This window comes from Portunus trituberculatus, chromosome 4, assembly GCF_017591435.1.
Source record: "Portunus trituberculatus isolate SZX2019 chromosome 4, ASM1759143v1, whole genome shotgun sequence".
NCBI classification, from domain to species: domain Eukaryota; kingdom Metazoa; phylum Arthropoda; class Malacostraca; order Decapoda; family Portunidae; genus Portunus; species Portunus trituberculatus.
In genome coordinates, this window is record NC_059258.1 from 5,447,571 (window position 1) to 5,472,570 (window position 25,000).

Genomic DNA, 25,000 nt, shown 5'->3' on the forward strand with positions numbered 1-25,000 from the left:
TCCGCACCTCGTTTTGTGGTCCGCAGGTACGGAGGAGCGGAGGTGTGGACCGAGATATTGAAGTGCCCAGCTCTGCTCACCATCTACACACACACACACACACACACACTGCAATTACTAATAAACCGTATTATTATTATTATTATTATTATTATTATATTATTATTATTATCATTATCGTTATTATCATTATTATTATTACACACACACACACACACACTTTAAATCACGCCAGGAAGGGAAGGTAGCTGGAAGGCTCCCACGTCACGGCTTTTCCCGAGGCCGATGATGGTCCGGCCTGGCGGGCTTTTTTACGTTATATAAATCATTTTGAAAATGGACCCTACGGAACGAGCTCAGAGCTCATTATTTCCGATCTTGGGATAGGCCTGAGACCAGGCACACACCACACACCGGGACAAGGTCACAACTCCTCGATTTACATCCCGTACCTACTCACTGCTAGGTGAACACCACCTACACGTCAAAAGAGACACACCCAAATATCTCCACCCGGCCGGGGAATCAAACCCCGGTCCTCTGGCTTGTGAAGCCAGCGCTCTAACCACTGAGCTACCGTGTGTGTGTGTGTGTGTGTGTGTGTGTCTCACTATTTGATCTGCTGCAGTCTCTGACGAGACAGCCAGACGTTACCCTACGGAACGAGCTCAGAGCTCATTATTTCCGATCTTCGGATAGGCCTGAGACCAGGCACACACCACACACCGGGACAACAAGGTCACAACTCCTCGATTTACATCCCGTACCTACTCACTGCTAGGTGAACACCACCTACACGTGAAAGGAGACACACCCAAATATCTCCACCCGGCCGGGGAATCGAACCCCGGTCCTCTGGCTTGTGAAGCCAGCGCTCTAACCACTGAGCTACCGGGCGTGTGTGTGTGTGTGTGTGTGTTTAATGAAAAAAGTTGCACCTATGCCTGTGTATCAAAAATATGGACCTAGGCCTAATTACCAATAGCACACACAGGCCTAATAAAAAAAAAAATGACGATTGTGAGGACCGAAAGTGTCGCTCCTAAAGTGTCACCCGGGTCGAAATGCTGTCCCCCCCGACCCCCTCCCTTAGCTATACCACTGGGAACTGGTGAGGTTTATTAGTTTAGAGGCGGTTTCGCACGTGCCAAAATGAGACTGAAATTGCAAGTCACTAAAAGTATCGACTATCTTTCTAGTCGGTAAACGTCACACATAACGACTGGAAAGCATCGACTAGTTGGCGCCTTGGCGGGAAGTGAATGTAAAGTGTAAACAAACAGGTACCCGCCAAGATATCTTCCTGCAGTGACAATGGTGAAGCAATGGTTGCTCTTCTTTTGGTACCGGAAGAGTCAACAGAAAAGAAAATGGCTGAGGATACGTCCCTGGCTGAGTAGAAGGAAAGAAAGGAGTGTCTATCACATTAAACGTAAGAAGACTGCACAATTACGATCAAATTCAATCCTGACAAGTCTCCACTCCTCACCTCCAACTTATATTTAATCAGATTATATTTTATCAGATTACTTGTTTATTTATTCTTACTTTCATTTATTTACTTTTAATTGGTTTGAGGAAGTGAATTTTCATGGATTCATTAATTTTTACTTTTCACTTATACTTTTCCTTATCTTTATTATTTTTCAATGAATCAACTGTCTTATTAGTTCATTCATTTACTTTTGTGTCTTTCATTTCAAAATTAAAACAATATCCATAATAACATTCTCTTTCAATTCAGTTTCTTCAGAGGACAAAGCAAGATCAAGAATAAAGATCTTTTCTTACCTTCACCCACCATCACATTCAATATGCCCTAAATATGTCAATACAAATCATCCTAAAAAAAAAAAAAATTAAGGAAGGCCTGAGGAGGAGGAGGAGGAGGAGGAGGAGGAGGAGGAGGAATTTTGCTTCTCTTCTTTATAGGAATGAGTCAGGAGAGAGGATGAGGTCTGCTACACTGATGTCATTCTAGTTTTTTTCTTTTTTTTTTCTTCTTTTTTGTGTGAGGGAAAGAAAGGAAGAGAGAGAGAGGCCAGTTAAGGGTACACAAGATAGAAAGGAGGGAGAAGGGGAGATGGGGAGAAGAGGGGAGAGGAGAGAGAGGGTACAAGAGAGAGAAGAGAGGGAGGAATATGGAGAAATGAGAGAGGAGAAAAAGAGAGATTCCAGTAATTTATCTCTCTAAAAAAAGCAAAGGAAATTAAGAGAAAAAAAGAGAGAAAACCATCACTAAACTCCACATCACCACATTTCTCGTACCTGTTTATTTTCCTTCCTATAATTCAGTTGTCATGTTTATAAGTTAAGAACCAATGAGTAGTCTTGAGAGTGACCCAAAACTGTTACTGAGTCTACACATTGCATCCCCTGTGGCCAGCTGTGGTGTATCTAAGCTCCAGGGGTGTAGTAGGGTGGTTCATGAGACTGACTCTTGCCACTAAAGATTGATGGAGTGTGAATGACTAAGTGTGTGTGTGTGTGTGTGTGTGTGTGTGTGTGTGTGTGTGTGTGTGTGTGTGTGTGTGTGTGTGTGTGTTATGCATGCCCTGTGTGGGATTGCTGGCACGATATAAAGATAGATAGATTAGAAGTAATAGTAATTCTTTCCACCACAGATTGATAGAGCTTAGAGAATGAATGAATAAGTGTGTGTGTGTGTGTGTGTGTGTGTGTGTGTGTGTGTGTGTGTGTGTGTGTGTGTGTGTGTGTGTGTGTGTGTGTGTGCGTGTGTGCACGCCTTATCTAAGTTGCCGTGTGAGATTGCTGGTTTGGTACGTCGATAAATAGAAAAATTAGAGTAGTAGTAATTCTTTCCACACTAGAGATTGATAGAGTTAAGAGTGTGTGTGTGCATTATCTGAGGTGTCACATGTGGGATTGCTGGCTTGGTATAGAGACACAGATAGACTGTTAGGTAATGTCTATCACATTGGACACTATATATCTATCTTAACACAGCCACAGGAGCCAAGCCATGACAGTGCTGCTCAGTGAGAGGATAACAGATGTGTGGGGATAAGCAGTGGTAAGGGAAGTGCTCAATCTGGCAACACTGCTCTTGGCTTGTGAAAATAGTGGGGGTTTTTTTGTCTCTATGAAAACACAAACTATGCAAAATCTCACAAAACTAAAATGAAATTGCTAAAGCTAACTGAACCTCACAAAACCTATATTAACCTAACCTAACTCCCACAAAATATAAAAGACTAACAGAAACAAATAAAAAACCCATCAAAACTCTAACATGAACACATAAACTCTAAGAAAATTCCACTAATGTAATCTAACTCACAAAACATAGCCAGACCCCACAAACTCTAACAAAACATCCAAAACAGCAAATAAAAACACTAAACTCTCACAGGAACCCGTAAACCCAGCAAAATAAATATCAAAACCTAATCAAACCCAACAGAACCTAACCTAACCACACCAAACCAAACCTAAACCCCACAACCTCTAACAAAACACCAAAATAACAAAAAAAATCAAAACTCTCACATGAACCCATAAAACCCCAAGACACCCATCCAAAACTAACCTCACTTAAATATAAACTAATGTAACCCTAAAAAACCTAACCTAAACCCCACAACCTCTAAAACACCAAAAATAACAAATAAAAATATCAAAACTCTAACATGAACCCATAAAAGCAAAGGAAAACACAATAAACCCAAGCCTAAACCCTACCAAACCTAACCTGACCATTCTCAAATCACACCAAGTCAAAAACAAGTGTAAGTGATGCAGTGTGACGCAAAACAACACACTACCATGCACTGGGGGAGGTAAGGAGCCCCAGGGTGAGTCAGGGTGAGTCATGGTTAGGGCATACACTAGAGGCAAAACTCACCCCTGGAGGAGGGCGGGGACTCTGGGGACAGCACGCCAGAGGAGGAGCATGGGCTGAAGGAGTGTCTTGGTGAGTGATGCGGGGACACTGCAAAGGAAGGATTAGCGATTTGTGGTGGGGAATTGTATGATATCTACCCTAACCAAGCCTTACCTAATCTAACTTACTAATAAACAATGTCAAATAAATGCATAAAGATGTGGTGATACTAAGGAATGATTGCTAAGTGACGTGTAATGAATTGTATGATACCTAACCTAACCTAACCTAACCAAATAAAATAATGTCAAATAAATCCACAATGTGTAATGATGTGGCAATATTATGAAGGAATGATGGCTAAGTGACTTGTGGTGAATTGCACGACACCTAACCTAACCTTGCTTAGTCTAACCTAACTAATACTTGTTAAATAAATAATGCCAAATAAATGCAAGTAGTAATGTGGTGATGCTACGAAGGAAGGTAGCTTAAGTAATTTGTAATGGAGCATTGTACAACACCTAACCTAACTTAACCTGATTAACACAGCTTAAACAAATATGAAGTAAATGCTAGTAAGTTATCTGCTTAGTTATCACAGTGTAAATACTTTATCAATCTCACAATCACTTAATCCTTCTATCTTATCAATAAACACCAAACACATCACCAAAACCTAACCAAACCTAACCTAACAACCAAAACATACCCCTAAATAAAGGCAACTATTGAAACAAACACAACTAACCATATCAAAACCCACATTACCTTTACATAACCTAACCTAACACACCAAAACACATCTCAACACACCTCCAAATTAACACAACCCTTTGAATAAACACAACTAAACATATTATCAACTAACACCAAATAACTCACAAAACCTAACCTAACCTCTAAATAAACACAATTAACTATATCCAAACACACATCACCTTTTTCCCACCACTAAAACACTAACTAATATTCCCAGCTACTAACGACCCTGGCAGGTAAATGAGACACCAACTGGCGATCTGGTCCAGCTTGTTGATGAGGGACTTCTTGGAGGCAACCAGCGCGGGGTCGTCCATGTCCTTCCGAAGCCAGTCACTCGAGTGGGGCTTCGTTTTCGGGGAGTCAAACAGCCTGCCGAGATGTGCCAGGTTAGTGTAGGGTGGTGGTGGTGGTAGTAGTAGTAGTAGTAGTAGTAGTAGTAGTAGTAGTAGTAGTAGTAGTAGTAGTAGTAGTAGTAGTAGTAGTAGTAGCAGTAGCAGTAGTAGTAGCAGTAGTAGTAGTGGTGGCAGCAGTAGTGGCAGCAGTGGTGGTGGTAGCAGCAGCAGTGGTGCAGTGGTGGTGGTGGTGGTGGTGGTGGTGGTGGTGGTGGTGGTGGTGGTGGTGGTGGTGGTGGTGGTGGTGGTGGCAGTGGTGGTGGTGGTGGTGGTGGTGGTGGTGGTGGTGGTGGTGGTGGTGGTGGTGGTGGTGGTGGTGGTGGTGGTGGTGGCAGTGGTGGCAGCAGCAGCAGTGGCAGTGGTGGCAGTGGTGGTGGTGGTGGTGGTGGTGGTGGTGGTGTTGTTGTGGTGGTGGCAGCAGTGTGTTGGTGTGGTGGTGGTGAGTGCAGTGGTGGTGGTGGTAGTGGTGGTGGTGGTGTAGTGGTAGCAGTAGCAGTAGCAGTAGTAGTAGCAGCAGTAGTAGCAGCAGCAGCAGCAGCAGCAGTAGCAGCAGCAGCAGTGGGAGTAGGAGTAGGAGTAGCAGTAGTAGTAGTAGCAGTAGTAGTAGTAGCAGTAGCAGTAGCAGTAGCAGTAGTAGGAGTAGGAGTAGGAGTAGGAGTAGCAGTAGCAGTAGCAGTAGTAAAGAATATTCAACACAAGAGATATCTAACCCAAACAATATTCAAATTAAACAAACAAGAACCTAAGAAAAACATTCATAACATTAATATACAGTACACAGTAAGTCATTATGAAGAGTTCTATGTTGTATGTATGTATGTATGTATGTATGTAAGAGGGAGAGGAATGTTTTGTAAAGCTGCACAATTCAGGGAGGAGCTGAGATAAGATAATATGGAGGAGGAGGAGGAGGAGGAGGAAGATATGATAAAACAAGCCCAAAATAACATGAAAGACTAAGATAAAAAAGAAAAAAGAAAAGAACAAGAAGAAAAGCTTCCATCACATACATCCAAACCAAATCTAAAAAATAATAAATAAATAACCAAATGACATCGGCAAAAATCAAAACACACATAAGGAATTGACTAAACAATAGCACACATCATTAAAATCTTCACATGCCCAGCCATTGCATCATTTTCCTCTTTAATTATATACAGATGAGTGTTTTAGCCCCACTGACACACAAATACCTTCTATGTTTGGACTGTTTAGTAATCCCAGCCTGTCAACTCTCTCTCTCTCTCTCTCTCTCTTGCCTCACTCACTAATATGTCTGGTTATTTTTGTCCTATGCTTATCATGTTTCTATCTTACCTACTGCCTTAGTGTTAGGTCTAAATCAACCTTATAAAACTATTTGAACTTACTAATCTGGTTTTAACTTATCTTTCAACTCTTACTCATTTTCCCTCACTAATATATCTGGTTATTTTTGTCCTATACTCATCTTACCTACTGCCTTAGTGTTAGGTCTAAATCAACCTTATAAAACTATTTGAACTCACTAATCTGGTTATAACTTATCTTTCAACTCTTACTCATTCCTCTCACTCACTAATATGTGTGGTTATTTATGCTCATCTATTTATCATTACTTCTATCTTACCTAATGCCTTAGTGTTAGGTGTAAAACAACCTTATAAAACTATCTGAACTTACTAATCTGGTTTTTATATAACTTTTAACTCTTTCCCATTCCTCTCTCTCATACTTCTAACTCAACTACTGCTTTACTGTTAGGTCCAAAACTACCTTATAAAACTATTCAAACTTAATAATCTGCTTTCTACTTATCTTTCACCTCTTACCCTCTCTCTCTCTCTCTCTGGTTATTTCAGTGTGTATTAGCTATCCTTCTTTATTTCCCACTAATTTATTTGTCACCACCTCCCCACTGCCTTACTGTGATATATGAAACACTACAAACCCTCTACCTATTAGCTCAGTTAGGTCAAGCGTCACTGGGATCATAGGGGAGGGTAGGGTCATTGGAGATACAGTTAGGATAGGTCAGAGGGTGCTGAGTGTGGCTGGATAGGGATGACTAGATACATAAGATCCAGTTAGTAAAATCTTCTAAATAAATAATAAAAATAACAAACCAGCCAACACATAACACAGGAACACTCACCCATGCATCCATCTACACACACACACTCAAAACACAACATAAAACTCATCTTAACCAGCAACACACCCACACAAATTCAGTCACCCACTTACTCACCCACACACTCCCTGCCTTACCCACTCACTCACCCACTCTCCCACGCACACCCACAACACCTACACAATACAAAACACCCTCAGCCTTGACCAGGAACACCCACCCACACCCACTGACTCACCACAGCCTCTCCGCCTCCGCCCGTCACTCACCAAGTCTCATCGTCACTCAGGTTGGACTCGTCGAGGTGTAGGGGAACCATGGCGTCTAGGGAGCTGTCCTGGTGCCTCTTGGGCGTGCCTGGTGCTGAGTGCTGCTGGGAGGGTGTGCTGCTGCCTCCTTCCTTCATCAACTGCTGCCTCTCTGTCCGCAGCTCCTCGTTCTGCAGTTCCAGTTCCTTGACTAACGCCTGCAACTTTCTCACCTCCGCCTCCGTGTCAGTGTTCTCCAGTCTGTTATCCATGATTAAGCTCATTTTGCGTGGCAGCCGTGGCTTCCTACCACCTGGAACACGAGCCACAAGTCACATCTGTAGTTTCACCTGCTGGCATTGTGTGATGTGATTTCACTACTGCAGGAGAGAGAAGAAAACAGACACGCCTGCCATCTATTGGGGTCTATCTCAGGGTACCGGGGTCAGCGAGGCGCTGACTGACCTAAACCTGCGTGTCTGTTTTATTTTCATCCTATCTGACTGGTTCATTGAGTGATTTGGGCATTAATTTGATTACAGAACTATATAACATCGGGAAATGTTGACAGAGGGAGGGAAATCAGACAACCCTGCCATCTATTGGGTCAAACATGGAGCCATCAAACCAACATACACTAAGAGGTGAAAACTGAGCTAAAACTATATTATTGAAAGCACATTCCACTGTCTTATTGTCTTTTATTAACTTTTACGAACTTTTAGAGCTATAATACATCGAGAAATGTGTGTGGAGAAAGGAAAACAAACTCGAGACGCTCATGTTGTAGTCTGAAGCGAAGACAAGCTTGTATAAAATATATTATCTTGTTATTCTCATAATTCGCTGGTTTATTCCATCAAGTCCACACTGGAACCATAAAGCACCAAGAAATGTGTGGAGAGGAAAAAAAAAAAAAAAAAACAGCCGTGCCATTTAAACAACAAAGCAACGAAGAAATCTCATTCGTTAATCCCAGCAGATCTTTTCATCTCAGACCTTTTCAAAGTCACCGAGGCGAGGACGGAGCTAAACAATATCTATCTATCTTCTTTTTCCTCCTATCTCGCTAGTTTATTGTCTCATTTAATTATTGACGCCAACGTAGAACTACAGAACATCGAAAAATTCAATGTTCTGAATTTTTTTGAATTTCTACGGGGTAACTAAAGTAATATGTTGCAAAGAATTATGGTTCAATAATTCACTGGTCTTACGTTATTTTTCATGCGTGTCTCTACTTACGTATTTTACTCTAGAGATTGAAAATAAACTATCAGTTCTATAATATATACAAGTATCTCCTTCACAATTCAAGAAAAAACTAACAAAATATTACAGGATTCCTAAATAAATTAATATGTTTTATTGTCTTTTTTTTCTCTCTAACCGTATTTTCAAAGACCACAGAGATTATTTACGTCTTCAATGGAGTTTTTTCCAGTCTCTCCTTCTTGAACTATCATTAGAAACAAGAACAAAACCCTTTCATAATCCCAATAGTTACATCAAATATTTTTATAAGAAGCGAAAATACAGGAAGATGCAAGAAACCATCACGAGAGAGAGAGAGAGAGAGAGAGAGAGAGATTAATATACTACCTGTGAAATACGGGTTGGCTGTTCTCAGTAACCAATATAGAAATAAATGATGGAATGCTTAAAAATCACAGTTAAAAGATTTCTATGCTAAGGTATTTGTGCGTGGGAGTGTGAGTCAGTGTGTTACCTGTTTGTCTGTCTGTATAAGGCAAGAGAAGGGTGGAGGTGCAGAGAGAGAGAATGAGGCTGGCTTTGTCCTGCAGTAAACCTACTCGCCATTTTCTTTAACAGTGGTGGCCTGTATGTATGTATGTATGTAAGTATGTATGTGTGTATGGATCAATGTTGTGTTCAGCCCTTATCCTATCTTTCTCAATTAAATTATGTTTTGTAGGTTAGTATGCATGTATAGCTGTATTTTCTATTAATCCGTTTTTATACCGATTCTAATAAATTACGGTAAATGCAATGTAATTACTACAAAATTACGATATTATTAGTTATTTAAGATCATTTTACGCTTCTCAGCCTTGAAAAAAATTGACGCGCTGTAGGGATTTCAAGGGCGTTTTCGTGACTCCAGTGATATATAGTTTGACAAGAATTCTCTATCGTTCAGAGATAATATTTCGTTGAAAACCTAATTAATCTTTGTCACCTTTGATATGTTATGTTGAGAGAATATATATCTTTTAATGTTTCAAATATTCATACATAAGAGATATATTTTTTGCCTTTCCTTTCTCTTTTCCGTTTCATCTTCCCTTATATAAAGTTTCAATGACTCACTCGATACCCTCTCTCTCTCTCTCTCTCTCTCTCCACACACGCATTTAACGGTGCCTTGAAGAATGACTATATAGCCTCTCTCTCTCTCTCTCTCTCTCTCTCTCTCTCTCTCTCTCTCTCTCTCTCTCTCTCTCTCTCTCTCTCTAACTTCCTACATACATAGAAACGAACTTTACTGATGTCAAGGTAATTTGATGTACCCAAAATGCTCTCTCTCTCTCTCTCTCTCTCTCTCTCTCTCTCTCTGTGATTGGAAAATGACTTAAAATGCATGATAATGTCTTAAATGAGAGAGAGAGAGAGAGAGAGAGAGAGAGAGAGAGAGAGAGAGAGAGAGAGAGAGAGAGAGAGAGAGAGAGGGGGAGAGAGGGGGGAGGAAGGGAGGGAGAGAGTGGGGGCAAGGAACATAATATAACCCGTTCTTTCATCCCACGCTTAACTTCTAAACTTTCACTTTCGTTCAGCCTAAACCCAGGGTATATCCAACAAAATAACTCCTTTCTTCTCCCTTGGTTCTTGTTTCTCATTTCTTTATGGCTATAGATAAACTTTTTAACCATTTTTGACTGCTGTGACGTTTTTTTTTTTTTTTCTTATTCATTCATTTTCTTTTTTTTTTCTTTTTTGTATATTTGAATTCTGAAATGGTAGTTAATTTATTGCATGTCGTTTTTATTTAAAGTTTGAATATTTGAAACTGAATTTTCCAATATTTGAATTTCTCGAAGGTTATTTAATTGTTGCATATTGATTTTCTTCGAAGTTTAAATATTCGATTTCTTGAAAAAAAAAATTTTAATTCAAGATTAACAAACAAACCGTAACAAAGAACATAGATGAAGCGACAAATCATATCAAAGAAGTGACGGAAGCAGAGTGTTCTTATGCTATGAAGTGAAGCAGTGAAGCAACGGTGAAGCAACACACGACCTTAATCCCTCACACACGCAGAAAAGTCACGCAGATGTTGTCAACCCACTCAGCCTCGCCATCACACGTCAGGAAGCAACCCGCGCTAGTTAGAAATTCAAGGTTACTGCACTTAGCTATTTCCTGCGTGTGTGTGTGTGTGCGTGAATACATGTGCCAGTCTTCCCTAAACTACAAAAGAGTATCATCAGACAGTCAAGATGGAAAAACTGCAACTAAACTATGAGGAAAGATTTTATAACATTCTGGATAGCTTCTGTAATATTCGCTGACTTAACTCAACAAATACATTAGTTATTTTCTCTTCACTGTATATGAGAGCATATCAAAGAGCTGAAATAAACTGCAAGAAAGATTGTATATTATATCGTTTTTGTAATAGGTATTCCTTGTTCTAAATCCCACAGTAGACGTTTATTCCTAAATGCCCCTTGTTTTCCCTCTTGCGTGGACAGAAGAGCAGATTAAACCACAGATACCTACCACAAATACAAGAGAACTATAGACTGCAAGGGCATAACGTACGAAAACAAGGGACGCAGAAAGAAGCCATGGAATGTACCTATCTTTCTACCTCTCCTCGACATCCAGGAAGAGAAATAAAAATAGAAAAAATAAAAATAGGTGCAATTATCGCTATTGTAACATCCGTTGGTATTAAACAAAACAAAGGACGCGAGTTGGATAATGTTAGCGAAAGGTCATAACCAACACCCGTTTTCTTCGTACTCTGAAAGATTCCATGTTTGTCTCCGTTACTTAATACGTATATCTTAGTTCATTAAGGTTTTCAATTTTTTTTTTTTTTCGTCTTAATTCTTGCGATAGTTTGACATGCCTGAGTGGAAGTTATAAAGTTTTCAAAGGGTTTTGTGATACTAGTGATAGTTCAACAGGCTATTGGAATTTTCAAGTGTATTCGTGACCAGTGATAGTTTAAAGGGGTGTCATGATAGTTATAGGGGTTTTCAGTGGTCCGAGGGTGGTATTCACGAGTACCATAGCGAGCCTTTCTCTACACTCCTAACAGGCTGCCATACACATCACAGTGTTTACCGTGACACAATACACGCACACAGTACTTCCCCGTGACTCACCCCGCCAGATCCGTCCTCTTGCTGGTCACGTGTCTCAAATTAACTCGCACAGACCAGATACACCTCTCCTATTAGTTGCTATTATTATTATTATTATTATTATTATTACTATTGTTGTTATTATCATATCATATTAAGTCATTTTCTTTTGTCTTTTGTGAATATATTTACAAAAAATGATAATAATAATAATAATAATAATAATAATAATAAAAATAAAAATAATAAATTTCTCTGCATTAATGTGAGGCTTTGAGTCTCACCAAAGTACATTTAAGAAATATGGAGTGGAATAAGTGTGTGTGTGTGTGTGTGTGTGTGTGTGTGTGTGTGTGTGTATCGTCTAAACTAATTATGAAAGAAAATTCAAAGGGCAAGAATGCCAAGAAACGAAAACCTTATAACTAGTCCTGTCAAAACACACCAGTTATAAATGTTTCAACCTTATTGAACCCCTTTCAATAGCTTTCAATAACTACACTAATTATAAACATCGGATCGATTTTTACTCATCACCTGAAAAAAAAAAAAAAAAAAACAATCTTTCTATTACTAATGAGTGAAAACAAAAACACACATCAACCAGAACTGTCTTTTATTAAACTAAGATGGAGTCAACTAAATTTTTTTATTTATTTCCTTCCTGCATTGTTGTAACGCACTTATTACTGTATTTACTTCATTTATACATGTGAATCGATAATTTTTTTGGCTTTTTTTTTTTTTTTTTACATTTTTTTAGGCGCATCCGTTTGTCTGTCTGTCTGTCTGTCTGTCCGTCTTGGCTTCTTGCTTGCTTGCTTAACTTGCTTAACCTGCTTCTCTTCATTTATTTCTTGAACGCTGTGGAAGGACGCAACTCGGAGAAATACTTTATTCTCTCTCCCTTTATCATCTTGTCACTCTGAACGTTTCCATTCCAAGTCTTCTTTCTTGCATTAGTGTCACTTTTTGCGTTGATTTTGTTATGTTCTGTACACTATTTGATTATCTAAGGCTTGAATTTTCTATTTCTGTCTCTCCCTCTCTTTTACCAAGACGAATGGTATTATTTTCATTATTCTTGCTTCTTTAGTGTCCTGGTTTTGTTACACCACCCAAACATGTTTAAGTTTTTCCCCACAAAATATAGATAATTTCCTTACATTCTGCAAAATCCCTCAAAACATCAAATTTACCTCATTCGCTTTCACTCTCATCTTTCGTTCACACTTAAAACGAATTTACAAACACACATACTTATTTCTCATTCTTTTTGTAGACGCAATTAATCTTTTTTTATTTTACTACTTTTAAAACACAACACTTTTCTCACAGCAACTGAAGATAATGTAAAAAAAGAATGGCTTACGAAGAAGGGACTTTTCAGCACTTTTTACAATGTTACAAATGTCTTTTTAATGTTACTTTGTCTTGTCCTGTCCATCCTTTCTTACTTTCTTCTTTCCTTCCTTCACTTTGCTTTCCTTACTTCTCCTGGACACTCTTTCAGCCACACAGCTTCTCCTGGAAAGACTCACAGCAACCCATCCAGAACCAAAACGAACACAAACTAAAATATTTTCCATCGCTGGTGAACGAACAAACAAAAAAAATTAACACATTTCTTTCGGCACAAAGTAAAGATGAATTCTCTGATATTCTCTCTTACTTTCTCTCTGTCTTTCTCTCTCTCTTTCTCACTATCTGGCATTTATTCTCCATCACAGGCCAGGCAGCAGCGCTTTCTATATTTGCACACATGCACACACACATACACACACATAGTCATGTGTGTGTGTGTGTGAGTGTGCACATGGCCACCGCCCTGAGTCACACACAACAGTTCTCATTAAAGTTGTGTTTTTCTCTCCACATTTATTCACTAAAAATAATCATAAACATATTTGCCTTTTGCTTGCCAGAAACATGAAGTCTCATAATTTTTGTTAACAAGAAAATAAAATTGTGTCCTTTTTAGAAATTTGTACACGATTTGATTTCTTTAATATGAAAACAACACAAATTCCAATGCTTGCATGTTTTCAGAAATTCATCGCTGATTTTCATAAACATGAAGTTAACATAAATTGTAGCATTTCTATCTTGTAAATTTGTAAGTATTGTTTATAATTCCACAAACTTGAAAGCAACACAAATTATAACATTGTTTTTCAGTAAACTGATGAATTTCAAGAGAAGTAATCTATACAATGGAAATTTTTCAAGCCAATGTTGCCAGACTGATGAATTTCATAAACATGAATGCAACACAACTTCTAAGATTTCTTCTTCTATAAATTTGAAAAAACAAACACAAGTTAGAGAGTTTTGTTAATGTATCAATGAAATTCATGAACATGAAGGCAAACACAAATAAGAATTTTTTTTTTTTTTCATAAACTGATGAATTTGTAAATCTCTACAAACTGAAGACACAATTCAAGATTTTCCAAGCCAATGTTGCATGATGGAGCGATGGGTGCGCGGCGCTCAATACTCGCCAGTGTTGTCACTTTCTGCCAAACACTCTGGCGACACCACACCGTTTGAGCTTCACTTGTTCATACAGATGTATAAACACTTGCAGCGGCAGCGGCAGCAAAACGTAACAGGTGGAACTTTACAAAAAAACAATTAAAGAAGATAATAATAGCAGTAGTAGTAAAAATAATAATAAAAAAAATAAAAGAAACAAATAAATAAAAATCACAATCTTAAACAAATTTGAATTGAAACACCCAGAAAGAAAAACAAGCAAATAAATAAAAAAAAATAATAATAAAATAAGAAATGAATGCAAAAAATTTCACTACAAAAGATGATATTAATTAATGAAAAAAAGAGTGGTATTAATCTTAAGTCCTATAAACAATATTACACAACAAATGGAGCAGCCAGGCCAGGACTGCGACGGCCGCGAGGAACAAACAAAACATTGACACTGGGAACAAGAGTCACGGTGGTAAACAAACAAGAACAATTACAAGTGACACATCTGCCCTGCTCCCTTCACTAGTGGCTGGCTGAGAATACACCAACAACATTATAGGTAAAAATTAACCATAAGAAAAATTAAATAAATAAAAAAACTGACATGATAAAATAAAGTTAACACTCGCACTCAATAAAAAAAAGTTTAAGCTTGCACTCTCTCTTTCACTCACCATTTTACACTCACAATCACTCAAAAACAAATGAAAAACAACAATAATAATAATAATAATCAAACTTGCAAATTATAATTAAGCCATTGAGTCTTCTTCCCCAGGAGGTGTGAGGGGAGGTGAGGGCAGGGGAGGGAGGGGGGCATCTGGGGTATATTTGTACATTGCTTGCACTGTGTATAGGGCCAAGGGATGGGGGACAGGGAAGGGTGGTGGCGGCGGCAGCAGCAGCGGTCTGTCTATTCAGCTCTTGATGGAATGAATGCCGAGCAGTCACCTGGGGGAGAGAGACTGAGTGTGAGGAGAGATGTGAGATGGTGAGGTGGTATGGTTAAGTCAGACTGTGACACACAGCGCGTATTGTAGTGATTAGCACGCTCCCCTCACAACCAAGAGGGCCCAGGTTCAAGTCCCAGGAGCAGCAAGGCAAATGGGAAAGCCCCTTAATGTGTGGGCCCTGTTTACCTAGCAGTAAATAGGTATGGGATGTAGCTCAAGGGGTTGTGACCTCACTGTTCCAGTGTGTGTGGTGTGTGATGTGGTCTCAGTCCTACCCAAAGATCGGTCAGTATGAGCTCTGAGCTCTTTCTGTAGGTAAAAGGCTGGCTGGGTGACCAGCAAGCAACCGTGGTGAATACACACACACACACACACACACACACACACACACACACACACACACACACACGGAAGACAAGGAAAGAAAAAAAAAATAAGATTAATAAATAAAAGACAAGATAAAAGACACACATACACTGACAACTAGATAGACACAGACACACACACACACAAAAAAAAAAAAAATAAATAAATAAATAAATAAAATAAAATAAAATAAAAATTAAAAATTAAAAAAAAAAAAAATAACACGAGCAGACAAGATATGGAAAGCACACAAATATACAAACAGACACATACTCACAGTCAGTGCTGCGATGGCCGGGCTATTCAGTGTGATGGCGACGTGGACTCCCGCGAGCCTGGTGGGCCGGGGGGACCAGTGGGCGGCGACGCACGGCCCCCGCTGACGGGCACGCTGGGGGGCATATGAGGAGGTGGGGGGATGCCGGGGCCCACATGGCTGGTAGGTGGGGGCCCGGAAGGCATGGAGTCATGGGTGGTGGAGTGGACAGGGACGTAGTAAGGGGCGGTGCCATTGACGCCACTCTCGTAGTTACCCATGAAATATTCCTTGTTGACACAGTTCCGCAGCGCATCCGGGATGCGGCCTATGATGGCGCGCCGGATCTCGCTCGCCGCCATTTCCCGCAGCTCGTTGCTGGAGGCATCGGAGTAGTAAGCGGCATGTGGCGTGCAGATTAGGTTGGGGGCCTCCTTCAGTGGCCCTGCTGAGAAGAGAGGCATCGGTGAGCTGCTGCCTTTGGTGTGACTAGTTAGGACTGCGTGTTTCTAAGCCTGGAGTGCTGTGTTTAGATGGAATGGCTAGGTGTATGTGTGTTAGTCCAGGCATCGGTTAGGTACTGTGTTTGGGTTAGGCAATAGTGTGTCTCTTGAATGTTATTTGGATGAAATGCGTAATAATGAAAAAATAATCACAATAACCAATAATTTGATAACAATAGACGATATTGATAACCAGTGATAAATCTAATGCCTGATAACTGAAATATCGATAAATCCTAATTTCTGCTACCATTGATAACAATAGTGATATCCTAATAAATTCAAATAATTGATTTTTATCTTTATCCTGTCTGAGTACAAATAAAAAGTTAAGTTTCAAGTAAAATTGCTATGTTTAATTTTGAAAAATTATCAATTATTCAAAATTAGAGCCAAATGCTTCTGTGATACAAATTAATCAATAATGCGAGAAAAATAACTATCAGACAAACAATAACCTGATATCACATCACAATAAATAATTGCGATAATGCTCACTTATAGAAATGGCAGGGTGCGTGTCGGAACATGAGAAAGTGTCAACAAAGAGCTATGTTTGGAGGGTTAGCCAGCGCTGTGTCTCTCTTTGAAGTGTTGTGTCTGTATGAAGGGTGCTTTAGGTTGCTGTGTTTTGAATAACTGGCTGGGATGTGTTGTCTGTGAGAGCTGGCAGGAGTGGATGGGTAGGTCCGTCTTGTGGTCTTGATGTCTGTGTATTTGTTTTGGTATGACTGTCCATCTGGCTTTCTCTTTCAAGTTCAAGGTTTATATGGTTTTTAAATCTTCTATCATTTGTATGTTTTTTCATCTACACATCTTTCTTTCTTTACCAGCATCTCTCTCCCCCTCCCTTACTTCCCTCCCTCTACACATCCTCTCTCCCAGCATCTCTCTTTCTCATACCCCTCCCTCTACAAAACTTTTCTTTCCCACCATTCTTCTTCCTCATTTCCCTCCCTCTACACCTCTCTCCCACATATCCCAAGCTCTCTCTACACCCTTCCCTCTCCTCCACAACTACCCACAACCCTACACTCACCCTGGAAAGGATTGTACGGCTCATTCTCATGCACATCGAGCGCTGCAGCCCTGATCCTGCCTTCCTTCAGAGCTGAGGCCAAGGCGTTCTCGTCCACCAGGGCCCCTCGCGCTGTGTTCACTAGGAAGGCTCCGGGACGCATCTGTAGGGAAGGTACTTATTGGTTCATGGTGTCTGACTAAGGTTTGCTATCTATCTACCTTAAGTTTTAAAGGTTTATTATCTATTTATATATATATATATATATATATATATATATATATATATATATATATATATATATATATATATATATATATATATACAGGCAACCCCCGCTTAACGAAGGGGTTACGTTCCTAAAAAACACTTCGTTAAGCGAACCGATTATAACAAGTTTAACCCCTGATTTGAACTTCCATTGAGAGTAAGCAAAGCGAGAGTGCATCATAGTACAGTGAAAGGTTTAATGAAAGTAAAAATTATGAAGTTAAACATTTAGGTAGTTTAATTTAAGTCATTATAATGTACACTAATGTATGTATGTACGTAACTTTATAATGTTGATGATCTTAACTTTATGAAGGGAGGGAGAGTGAAATGGGAAATACACTAACCGGCAACCTGTGGAATGTAAACAAAGTGCGCATCATGGTGCATACAAAACTTATGTACCACATTTCCACAAGGCTTTCCATTTTATCCATTGTAGAGTCACGAGTTCAGGTGGTTCTTTTAGCTTTCAAGGAAGATGAGGTCTCACCAGCCTTCTTAATAGAGTCTGCTGACTTGAAAATAGTAGACAGTAGATGGAGTCAAGATGGTGGCAAGCAATGTTATTAGTTTTCTGGCCTCTCTCTTGTCTGTGAATAATACCCAGCTTCACTTCGAGAGTAAGACACTTCCTGGTCTTCTTAGGAACGTTAGGCCACATTGCAGGGCGTTTTGGTGGTAAGTTGAACTAGGGAAGATGAGCTGCTGGTGACGCTGTTATGTTTTGACTGAGGAGTGAGTGGTGCGCGTGATCTTGATCTTGATCTTGATGCTACAGGTGACACAGAATTTATTCTGAGCCAGGCCTTTGTATCGGCAGCGCCTGTGTTGTCCACGAGAGGCGTGATCTTGATCTTTATTCTACAGGTGTCTCAGGATTTCTCCTGAGGCAGGCCTTAGTACCAGCAGCTCCTGGTGTATTCAAAAGCCTGTCAGCTTGCATGATACAGTGGGACTTTCAAATTTGGAAAAAATTACCTGGATAAAACTTCGTTAAAGCGAGTTTGGTGTTTGTTAAACGAGCAGATGGTAGTAAAACTAAACCTTCGTTGTAGCAAAATTTTGTTGTGTGAACCTTCATTAAATGGGGGTTGCCTGTATATATATATATATATATATATATATATATATATATATATATATATATATATATATATATATATATATATATATATATATAGATCAGAGGGTAAGTGCCATGAGGCAAGTTAACAAGTGAGTGAGTAGGTCAGTGTATGTTACCTGTTTGATAGTAAAGTCATTAATGAGGTGGTTGTTGTGCTCGTTGAGGGAACAATGTAAGGAGACACAGTCACTTCTGTACAGCAGGTCCTGCAGAGTGTACACTCTGGTGATGCCCAGGCTCTTTTCGATGCCATCTGACAGATATGGGTCGTAGAAGGTCACATTGAACCCAAACGCCTTGGCTCTCAATGCCACTGCTGACCCAATGCGACCTGCAATAAAGCAATGGGTTAGGTCATCTTAGCTTATCATTGTTTTCACTCATTTATTCTTATCTTCTCTTGTATTACTAGCACTGCTGACCCAATGTAGAATAAAATATTAATCAGTCATTAGGAAGATTCAAATTCACTACTCCAACCACTATCCATATTAAACTCCTTAAAACAAAGAATCCTTTACCAGGCTGGAATCATCAAACTAAGGAACCATTGACACCACCCCAAAATCTTTACACTTCTCTGCTATCTCAAGTATTTTACCGTCAGCCTAGTGGATTCTTGCAGCTTCTATTTTCTTATGCGCATTCGCATGTGTGCACACACACACGCACGCACGCACACACACACACACGCACACACACACACACACCACGAAGCGTAGTGGTTAGCACGCTCGGCTCAGAACCAAGAGGGCCTGGGTTCAAGTCCTGGGGGCGGCAAGGCAAATGGGCAAGCCTCTTAATGTATAGGATTTGTTCCCCTAGCAGTAAATAGGTACAGGATGTAACTTGAGGGGTTGTGGTCTCACTTTCCCGGTGTGTGTGATGTGCTCTCAGTCCTACCTGAAGATCAGTCAGTATGAGCCCTGAGCTCTTTCTGTATGGGTAAGACTGGCTGGGTGACCAGGTGACCATGGTGAATAACACACACACAAGAAACAAACATCATCTAAATGAAGACTACACAAAATTAAACCAAACCAAACATTCTGACACTCTGCCACCCCAACACACACAGGCAGACACTCACCCAGACCCACAATGCCCAGAGTGTCGTCTCGTATCCGTGCACAGCCCTGGGCCGCCTCTCGCACCTGTAGCAGTGAAGAAATAACAGAAGAGATGGTGAGTGAAGAGCAGCAAGGGATGGATGCCAGTGATGGTGGTGGTGGTAGTGGTGGTAGCAGTGGGAGATAGTCTGTCATTTCATTTATAGTCTGTGTTCTAGGGAGGTTTATTTGTTAGGTAGGAGTATTTATAAGTAGTCAAGAAAAATTTGGTCTAGTGTTGAAGTGTTGAGGAGTGTTGGAATGGTGTTCTGTCACTGTAAAGTGTTTATGGGAGGCTAGGAGTGTTCTTATGGGATTTAGACACAGGACAGACACTTACAAGGAAGGAAGGAAGGGAAGGGAAGGGAAGGGAAGGGAAGGGAAGGGAAGGAAGGAAGGAAAAGAAAGGAGAGGAGAGGAGAGGAGAGGAGAGGAGAGGAGAGGAGAGGAGGAAGGGAAGGGTGGGGAAGGGAAGGGGAAAGAAAATAAAGGAAAAATAAAAGGGAGCAAAAAAGAAAGGAAGGAAAGGAAAGGGAGGAAGAAAGAGGACAAGGAAAGAAAGATGAAAGAGAAGAAAAGAAAGAATAACAGATATATATATATATATATATATATATATATATATATATATATATATATATATATATATATATATATATATATATATATATATATATATATATATATATATATATATATATATATATATATATATATATATATATATATATATATATATATATATATATATATATATATATATAGAAAGACAGAAAAGAAAGACAAGCCAAAGAAAAGGAAAGAGACAGACAAAAAAGAAAAGGAAAGAGACAGAAATAAAAGAGAGAGAGATAAGAGAGAGAGAGAGAGAGAGAGAGAGAGAGAGAGAGAGAGAGAGAGAGAGAGAGAGAGAGAGAGAGTACATAAAAAAGGCAATGACTACATATACTCTACTTAGGAAACTAAAACTATAAGAGGGTCAAAGACAACTATAGATCACTGAACACTACATTAAATAGAATCCAACACTACAAAACAAGTGACAATCTACACTACACTAGATATAAACAAACAAAAGAGGTGCAGAATAAGAAGGACTAAAAAACAAAAACAAAAATAAGACACAAAAATGAAGGGAGGGAATAGGAGAGGAGGGAATAAAAAAAAAACACTGAAGGGAAAGAACATAAGTATTATGGTAAAATAATAATATTAGTGAATATTAAACCAATTTGTGTATGAAAGTAACAGTGATTTTTGCGCCAGAAGCCTTGAGTGGGAGGCAGAAGTGATAAGGCGAGAGGAAGCAGTGAAGAGACAGCAGAAGGGAGAAGGGAGAAGAAAAGAGATGAGGAGAGGAGAGAAGACAAGGGAAGAGAAGGTAAGGGAGGGAAAACTGAAAGAGAGAAAAGGAGTGAGGGGAGAAGGATAGAGAAAGAGGGAAAAGAAACAGTATAAGAGAAAGAGAGACAACAGAAAAAGAAAGAGGATAGCATACAAGCAGATAAAGGACAGGTACAGACAGACGGAGAGAAAAGAGCAGACAGAGAGACAGAAAGGCAGATAGATGAAATATATAGACAGATAGACAGTATAGAACAGCGGCAGTACTAACAGGCACAAAATCACTGGTTCACACACTAATCATCATCACCTCCCACACCTGCTCGGGACCGGTAAACTTCTTGCCTTCCCGCACCATGTTAGCCAGCCAGTAGGTACGGCGGTAAAGGTTCAAAATTAAGCACATTGTGGTGTCCGCCACCTCCTCCACGCCATACCCAGGCACGTTACACACCGCTATGCCCAGCTCACCCGCCGCCTGTAGGGGAGACAGTCCATTATGTTAGATTGCATGTTGATGTAGAGAGGCTGCAAAGATTTGTGGGCATCTATGGATGTTTTTGTAGGTTAGGTCAGATTGGGCTGCATTTGGACAGCCTGTAGGGAGATAGGTTAGGTTAGGTTAGGTTAATACAATACATCTATTCCTACTTTAATAAATGTTACTTTTTCTCTCCCTCCCTCTCCACTTTCCTCATACAATCAATGATAATAATAACAAGAACAGTAATCATAATAATAGTAATAACAGTAATAAAATAATATCTATCCACTCTGAAGTCAGTCTCTCCTTTCTCCCTTTCCTCCCCTTTCTCCTTCTTCCATTTCTCCCACTCTATCCCCAACTCTCTCTCTCTCTCTCTCTCTCTCTCTCTCTCTCTCTCTCTCTCTCTCTCTCTCCTTTCCTGGTACAATCAATAATGACAACACAACAAACGACTCTTCACTTCTTGCTACCAATCTCTCCATCCCTCTGCCTCCCTCTCCCAGCCTCTCCCGGCCTGAGCCATGAAGGAATAATTCAAACTATGCCAAAACTCCTGCTATTGGGAAGACTTGAGCAATCAACTTGCAGAATTATCAACTTTGGGCTCCCAAGAAAAACTTTTTAACTTGACAAAGCTTTCGCCGGCACAGACTTTCCTTAAAATGACTCAAAGTTGCCAACACCGCCGCCACCGCCAACTTGTGACATCTCTGCCCCAAACCTACCAAGCCTGCACACACCTTTTTTTAATTAAGACTTTTGACCTGCCTGCCTGCCTGTGTGTATGTTGAGGGAAGGGGGAAGGAGACATGGAGTAACAGGGCATCTCAATACAGTAAGAAGGGACTTTTTGAAGGTATATTTCAAGGGCATATAAGGTAATATAAGTAAGATTATCTAGGGAAATTTGAGGGTACATAGGGATATCTATGGGACATATGAGATAATAAAAGTATATAAGATAATAAAAATAAGGTTATCTAGAGATTTGTGTGGGTATATAGGCATATTTAAGCCATACATAAGGCAACATAAGTAATGTTATCTAGGAACATTCCAGGTTCATAGGGATATTTCAGGATCATAAGGTCATTCCATTCACATACCTTGACATCCACATTATCTATGCCACTACCAATGCGAACGATGACCTTGAGAGCCTTGAATTTCTCCAGGTCCTCTTTTGTCAGAGTTATTGTGTGCCACATCAACGCCCCCACTGCCTCATTCAACACCTGATGTAGTTGATGTAGTGGTGGTGGTACGACAGTAGCCAGAGGAGGGATAGTTGATGTTGCATTGTAGTTGTTTTGGTCACAGCAGGAGTTATGTCACCACACCAGCAGTAATTGTAGTTGTTGTTGTTGTATTAGTAGTCAAAGGAGTTGTGGTAGTAGTAGCAGTTGTTGTCACAGCCACACAGCAGCAAGATAAATAAAATAACAATAATTAGAACAAGAACATGAATAAATAACAATATTGAGCTACAAATATAACAATGACATAATAACAGCATAAGAATATTGACAAGGGAAAACAGTAAAAGTTAAAGATATAAGAACAATGGAGAGAGAGAGAGAGAGAGAGAGAGAGAGAGAGAGAGAGAGAGAGAGAGAGAGAGAGAGAGAGAGAGAGAGAGAGAGAGAGAGAGAGAGAGACCAAAAGAGTAATGAAAACAAAAGTTAGTCGATAAAAAAGACAGCAGGAAAGAGAGAGAGAGAGAGAGAGAGAGAGAGAGAGAGAGAGAGAGAGAGAGAGAGAGAGAGAGAGAGAGAGAGAGAGAGAGAGAGAGAGAGAGAGAGAGAGAGAGAGAGAGAGAGAAGGAGAGTGTGTCAATACAAACATAAAATGAAGAAGAGGGTTCCACTCAGGCAATGGAATATGAGGGAGGGAAACTTTGATAACCGTGCAGGGAACTTGTGATGAGAGAGAGAGAGAGAGAGAGAGAGAGAGAGAGAGAGAGAGAGAGAGAGAGAGAGAGAGAGAGAGAGAGAGAGAGAGAGAGAGAGAGAGAGAGAGAGAGAGAGACTTGGAGACAGGATAAGGAGATAAACAAAAGAAAATCAAAGAATAGACAAAAGATGACCTAAACTAACTAATAATAAAAACTAAGCCATTTTTCTTAAATTGGTAAAAGAGACAACAGAAAAGAACCAACACAAATAAACCAAAACAAAGAAATATTGATAAAACAGAAATCTGAGGAGTAACTAGCAAAAATGTAAACAGAACAAAATAAAAATCAATGTGGAACAGACAAAATAAGAAACTAAAGAGGAGGAGGAACAGGAGTAGTTTGGGTGGTTGTGGAAAAACTTGTCTCAGAATAAACTTTTGCAAAACTTTTGAGTTGAATCATGAATCTATCAGAGTCTAGATGACACGACACAACACAAAACCCCGAAAGAGGAGGAGGAGGAGGAGGAGAAGCGACTTGACTGTGAATGAGAACGGAGGGGAAGAGGTAAGGAAAATAAAGAAAAAATGATAATATAATGACTGTATTGTTAAGTTTAGATAACTGTAGGAAAAGTGAGGTTAGGTGAGGCCAAACAAGGGTGGGACGAAGATGGGCTCACCTTTTCATGTATCTCTGAGGTGGACTGGGCATCACAGAAGGCCACGGTGGCCACGTCCTTGAGGATAGGCATCTCTATGGCACAGTCACGGCCGTCCAGCAGGGCCACCAGGGGCCGCGCGTGCATCCCGGGGCCATTGGGGATGGGCGGCCGGATGTTGTCCAGCCGGGGCCGCTTGTTGGAGGCCAGCATAGCGGCGGGGACTGTCTGGGGGACTGGGAACTGGCGATCAGCCCCAACAACACCAGGGGGCTTGTCCATGCACCCCGCTGCCAGGACTTCTCGACCTGGAAGAAGGCGCGACCCTCGGTACTGATCCATCATGGCCTACACGCAAGCTGCACGTGGGGAACAGTAACTCATGCACCGACACTCCACCACCACAACACCACACCACACCACACCACCACACACCACTCAGCCACACTTATGGGGGTATTGCACTAACTACTCTGATACAGCTACACTACCAATGGCTAAATGCATACAGATCTACACTAGCCAAGCAAATATACTGTACCTACTGCACTAGCTTTACCTAACCCAACCTACATTCTTCTTAGTCTATCCTGCTCTATTCTAATCTGTGAAACAACTCTTCCCTAGTCTGGCCTAAACCATGTAATACTGATCTAAACACCTACTCTAACCTATCCTAAATATCAAAAATATTTCCTAATTAACAGAACAAGGCCCTGAATAACTAAAAATGGCTATAAAAAAAACAATTAAATATTTTAAATATTAATGGAAATTATTAAATAACAATAAAGTCAAAAAATAACAAAAAC

At 40.1% G+C, this 25,000-nt stretch overlaps 2 protein-coding genes across 11 annotated transcripts in view; both read right to left on the bottom strand.

The window, feature by feature from the left end:
• Positions 1–8,220, bottom strand: part of LOC123510842 (SLAIN motif-containing protein 2-like) — a 20,945-nt gene extending 12,725 nt beyond the window's left edge. Inside the window, 3 exon segments of the mRNA XM_045266284.1 lie at positions 3,866–3,952; positions 4,860–4,978; positions 7,387–8,220. Of these exon segments, the coding sequence (XP_045122219.1) occupies positions 3,866–3,952; positions 4,860–4,978; positions 7,387–7,649 (469 nt within the window). The 5' untranslated portion in view covers positions 7,650–8,220.
• Positions 8,221–12,303: 4,083 nt separating this feature from the next.
• LOC123510984 (C-terminal-binding protein-like) overlaps positions 12,304–25,000 on the bottom strand; it is a 27,005-nt gene continuing 14,308 nt past the window's right edge. For 3 of the 10 annotated variants that reach the window (XM_045266632.1, XM_045266614.1, XM_045266622.1), the window contains 8 exons: positions 24,210–24,496; positions 22,737–22,865; positions 21,454–21,621; positions 19,781–19,844; positions 18,807–19,021; positions 17,313–17,454; positions 15,792–16,218; positions 12,304–15,146 (listed from right to left, as the gene is read on the bottom strand). In XM_045266632.1, the coding sequence (XP_045122567.1) occupies positions 15,818–16,218; positions 17,313–17,454; positions 18,807–19,021; positions 19,781–19,844; positions 21,454–21,621; positions 22,737–22,865; positions 24,210–24,470 (1,380 nt within the window). In that variant the 5' untranslated portion in view covers positions 24,471–24,496 and the 3' untranslated portion in view covers positions 12,304–15,146; positions 15,792–15,817. Of the gene's footprint in view, positions 15,147–15,791; positions 16,219–17,312; positions 17,455–18,806; positions 19,022–19,780; positions 19,845–21,453; positions 21,622–22,736; positions 22,866–24,209; positions 24,548–25,000 lie in introns of all 10 variants that reach the window. The other 7 variants (XM_045266578.1, XM_045266558.1, XM_045266568.1 and 4 more) reach the window with 5 other exon arrangements.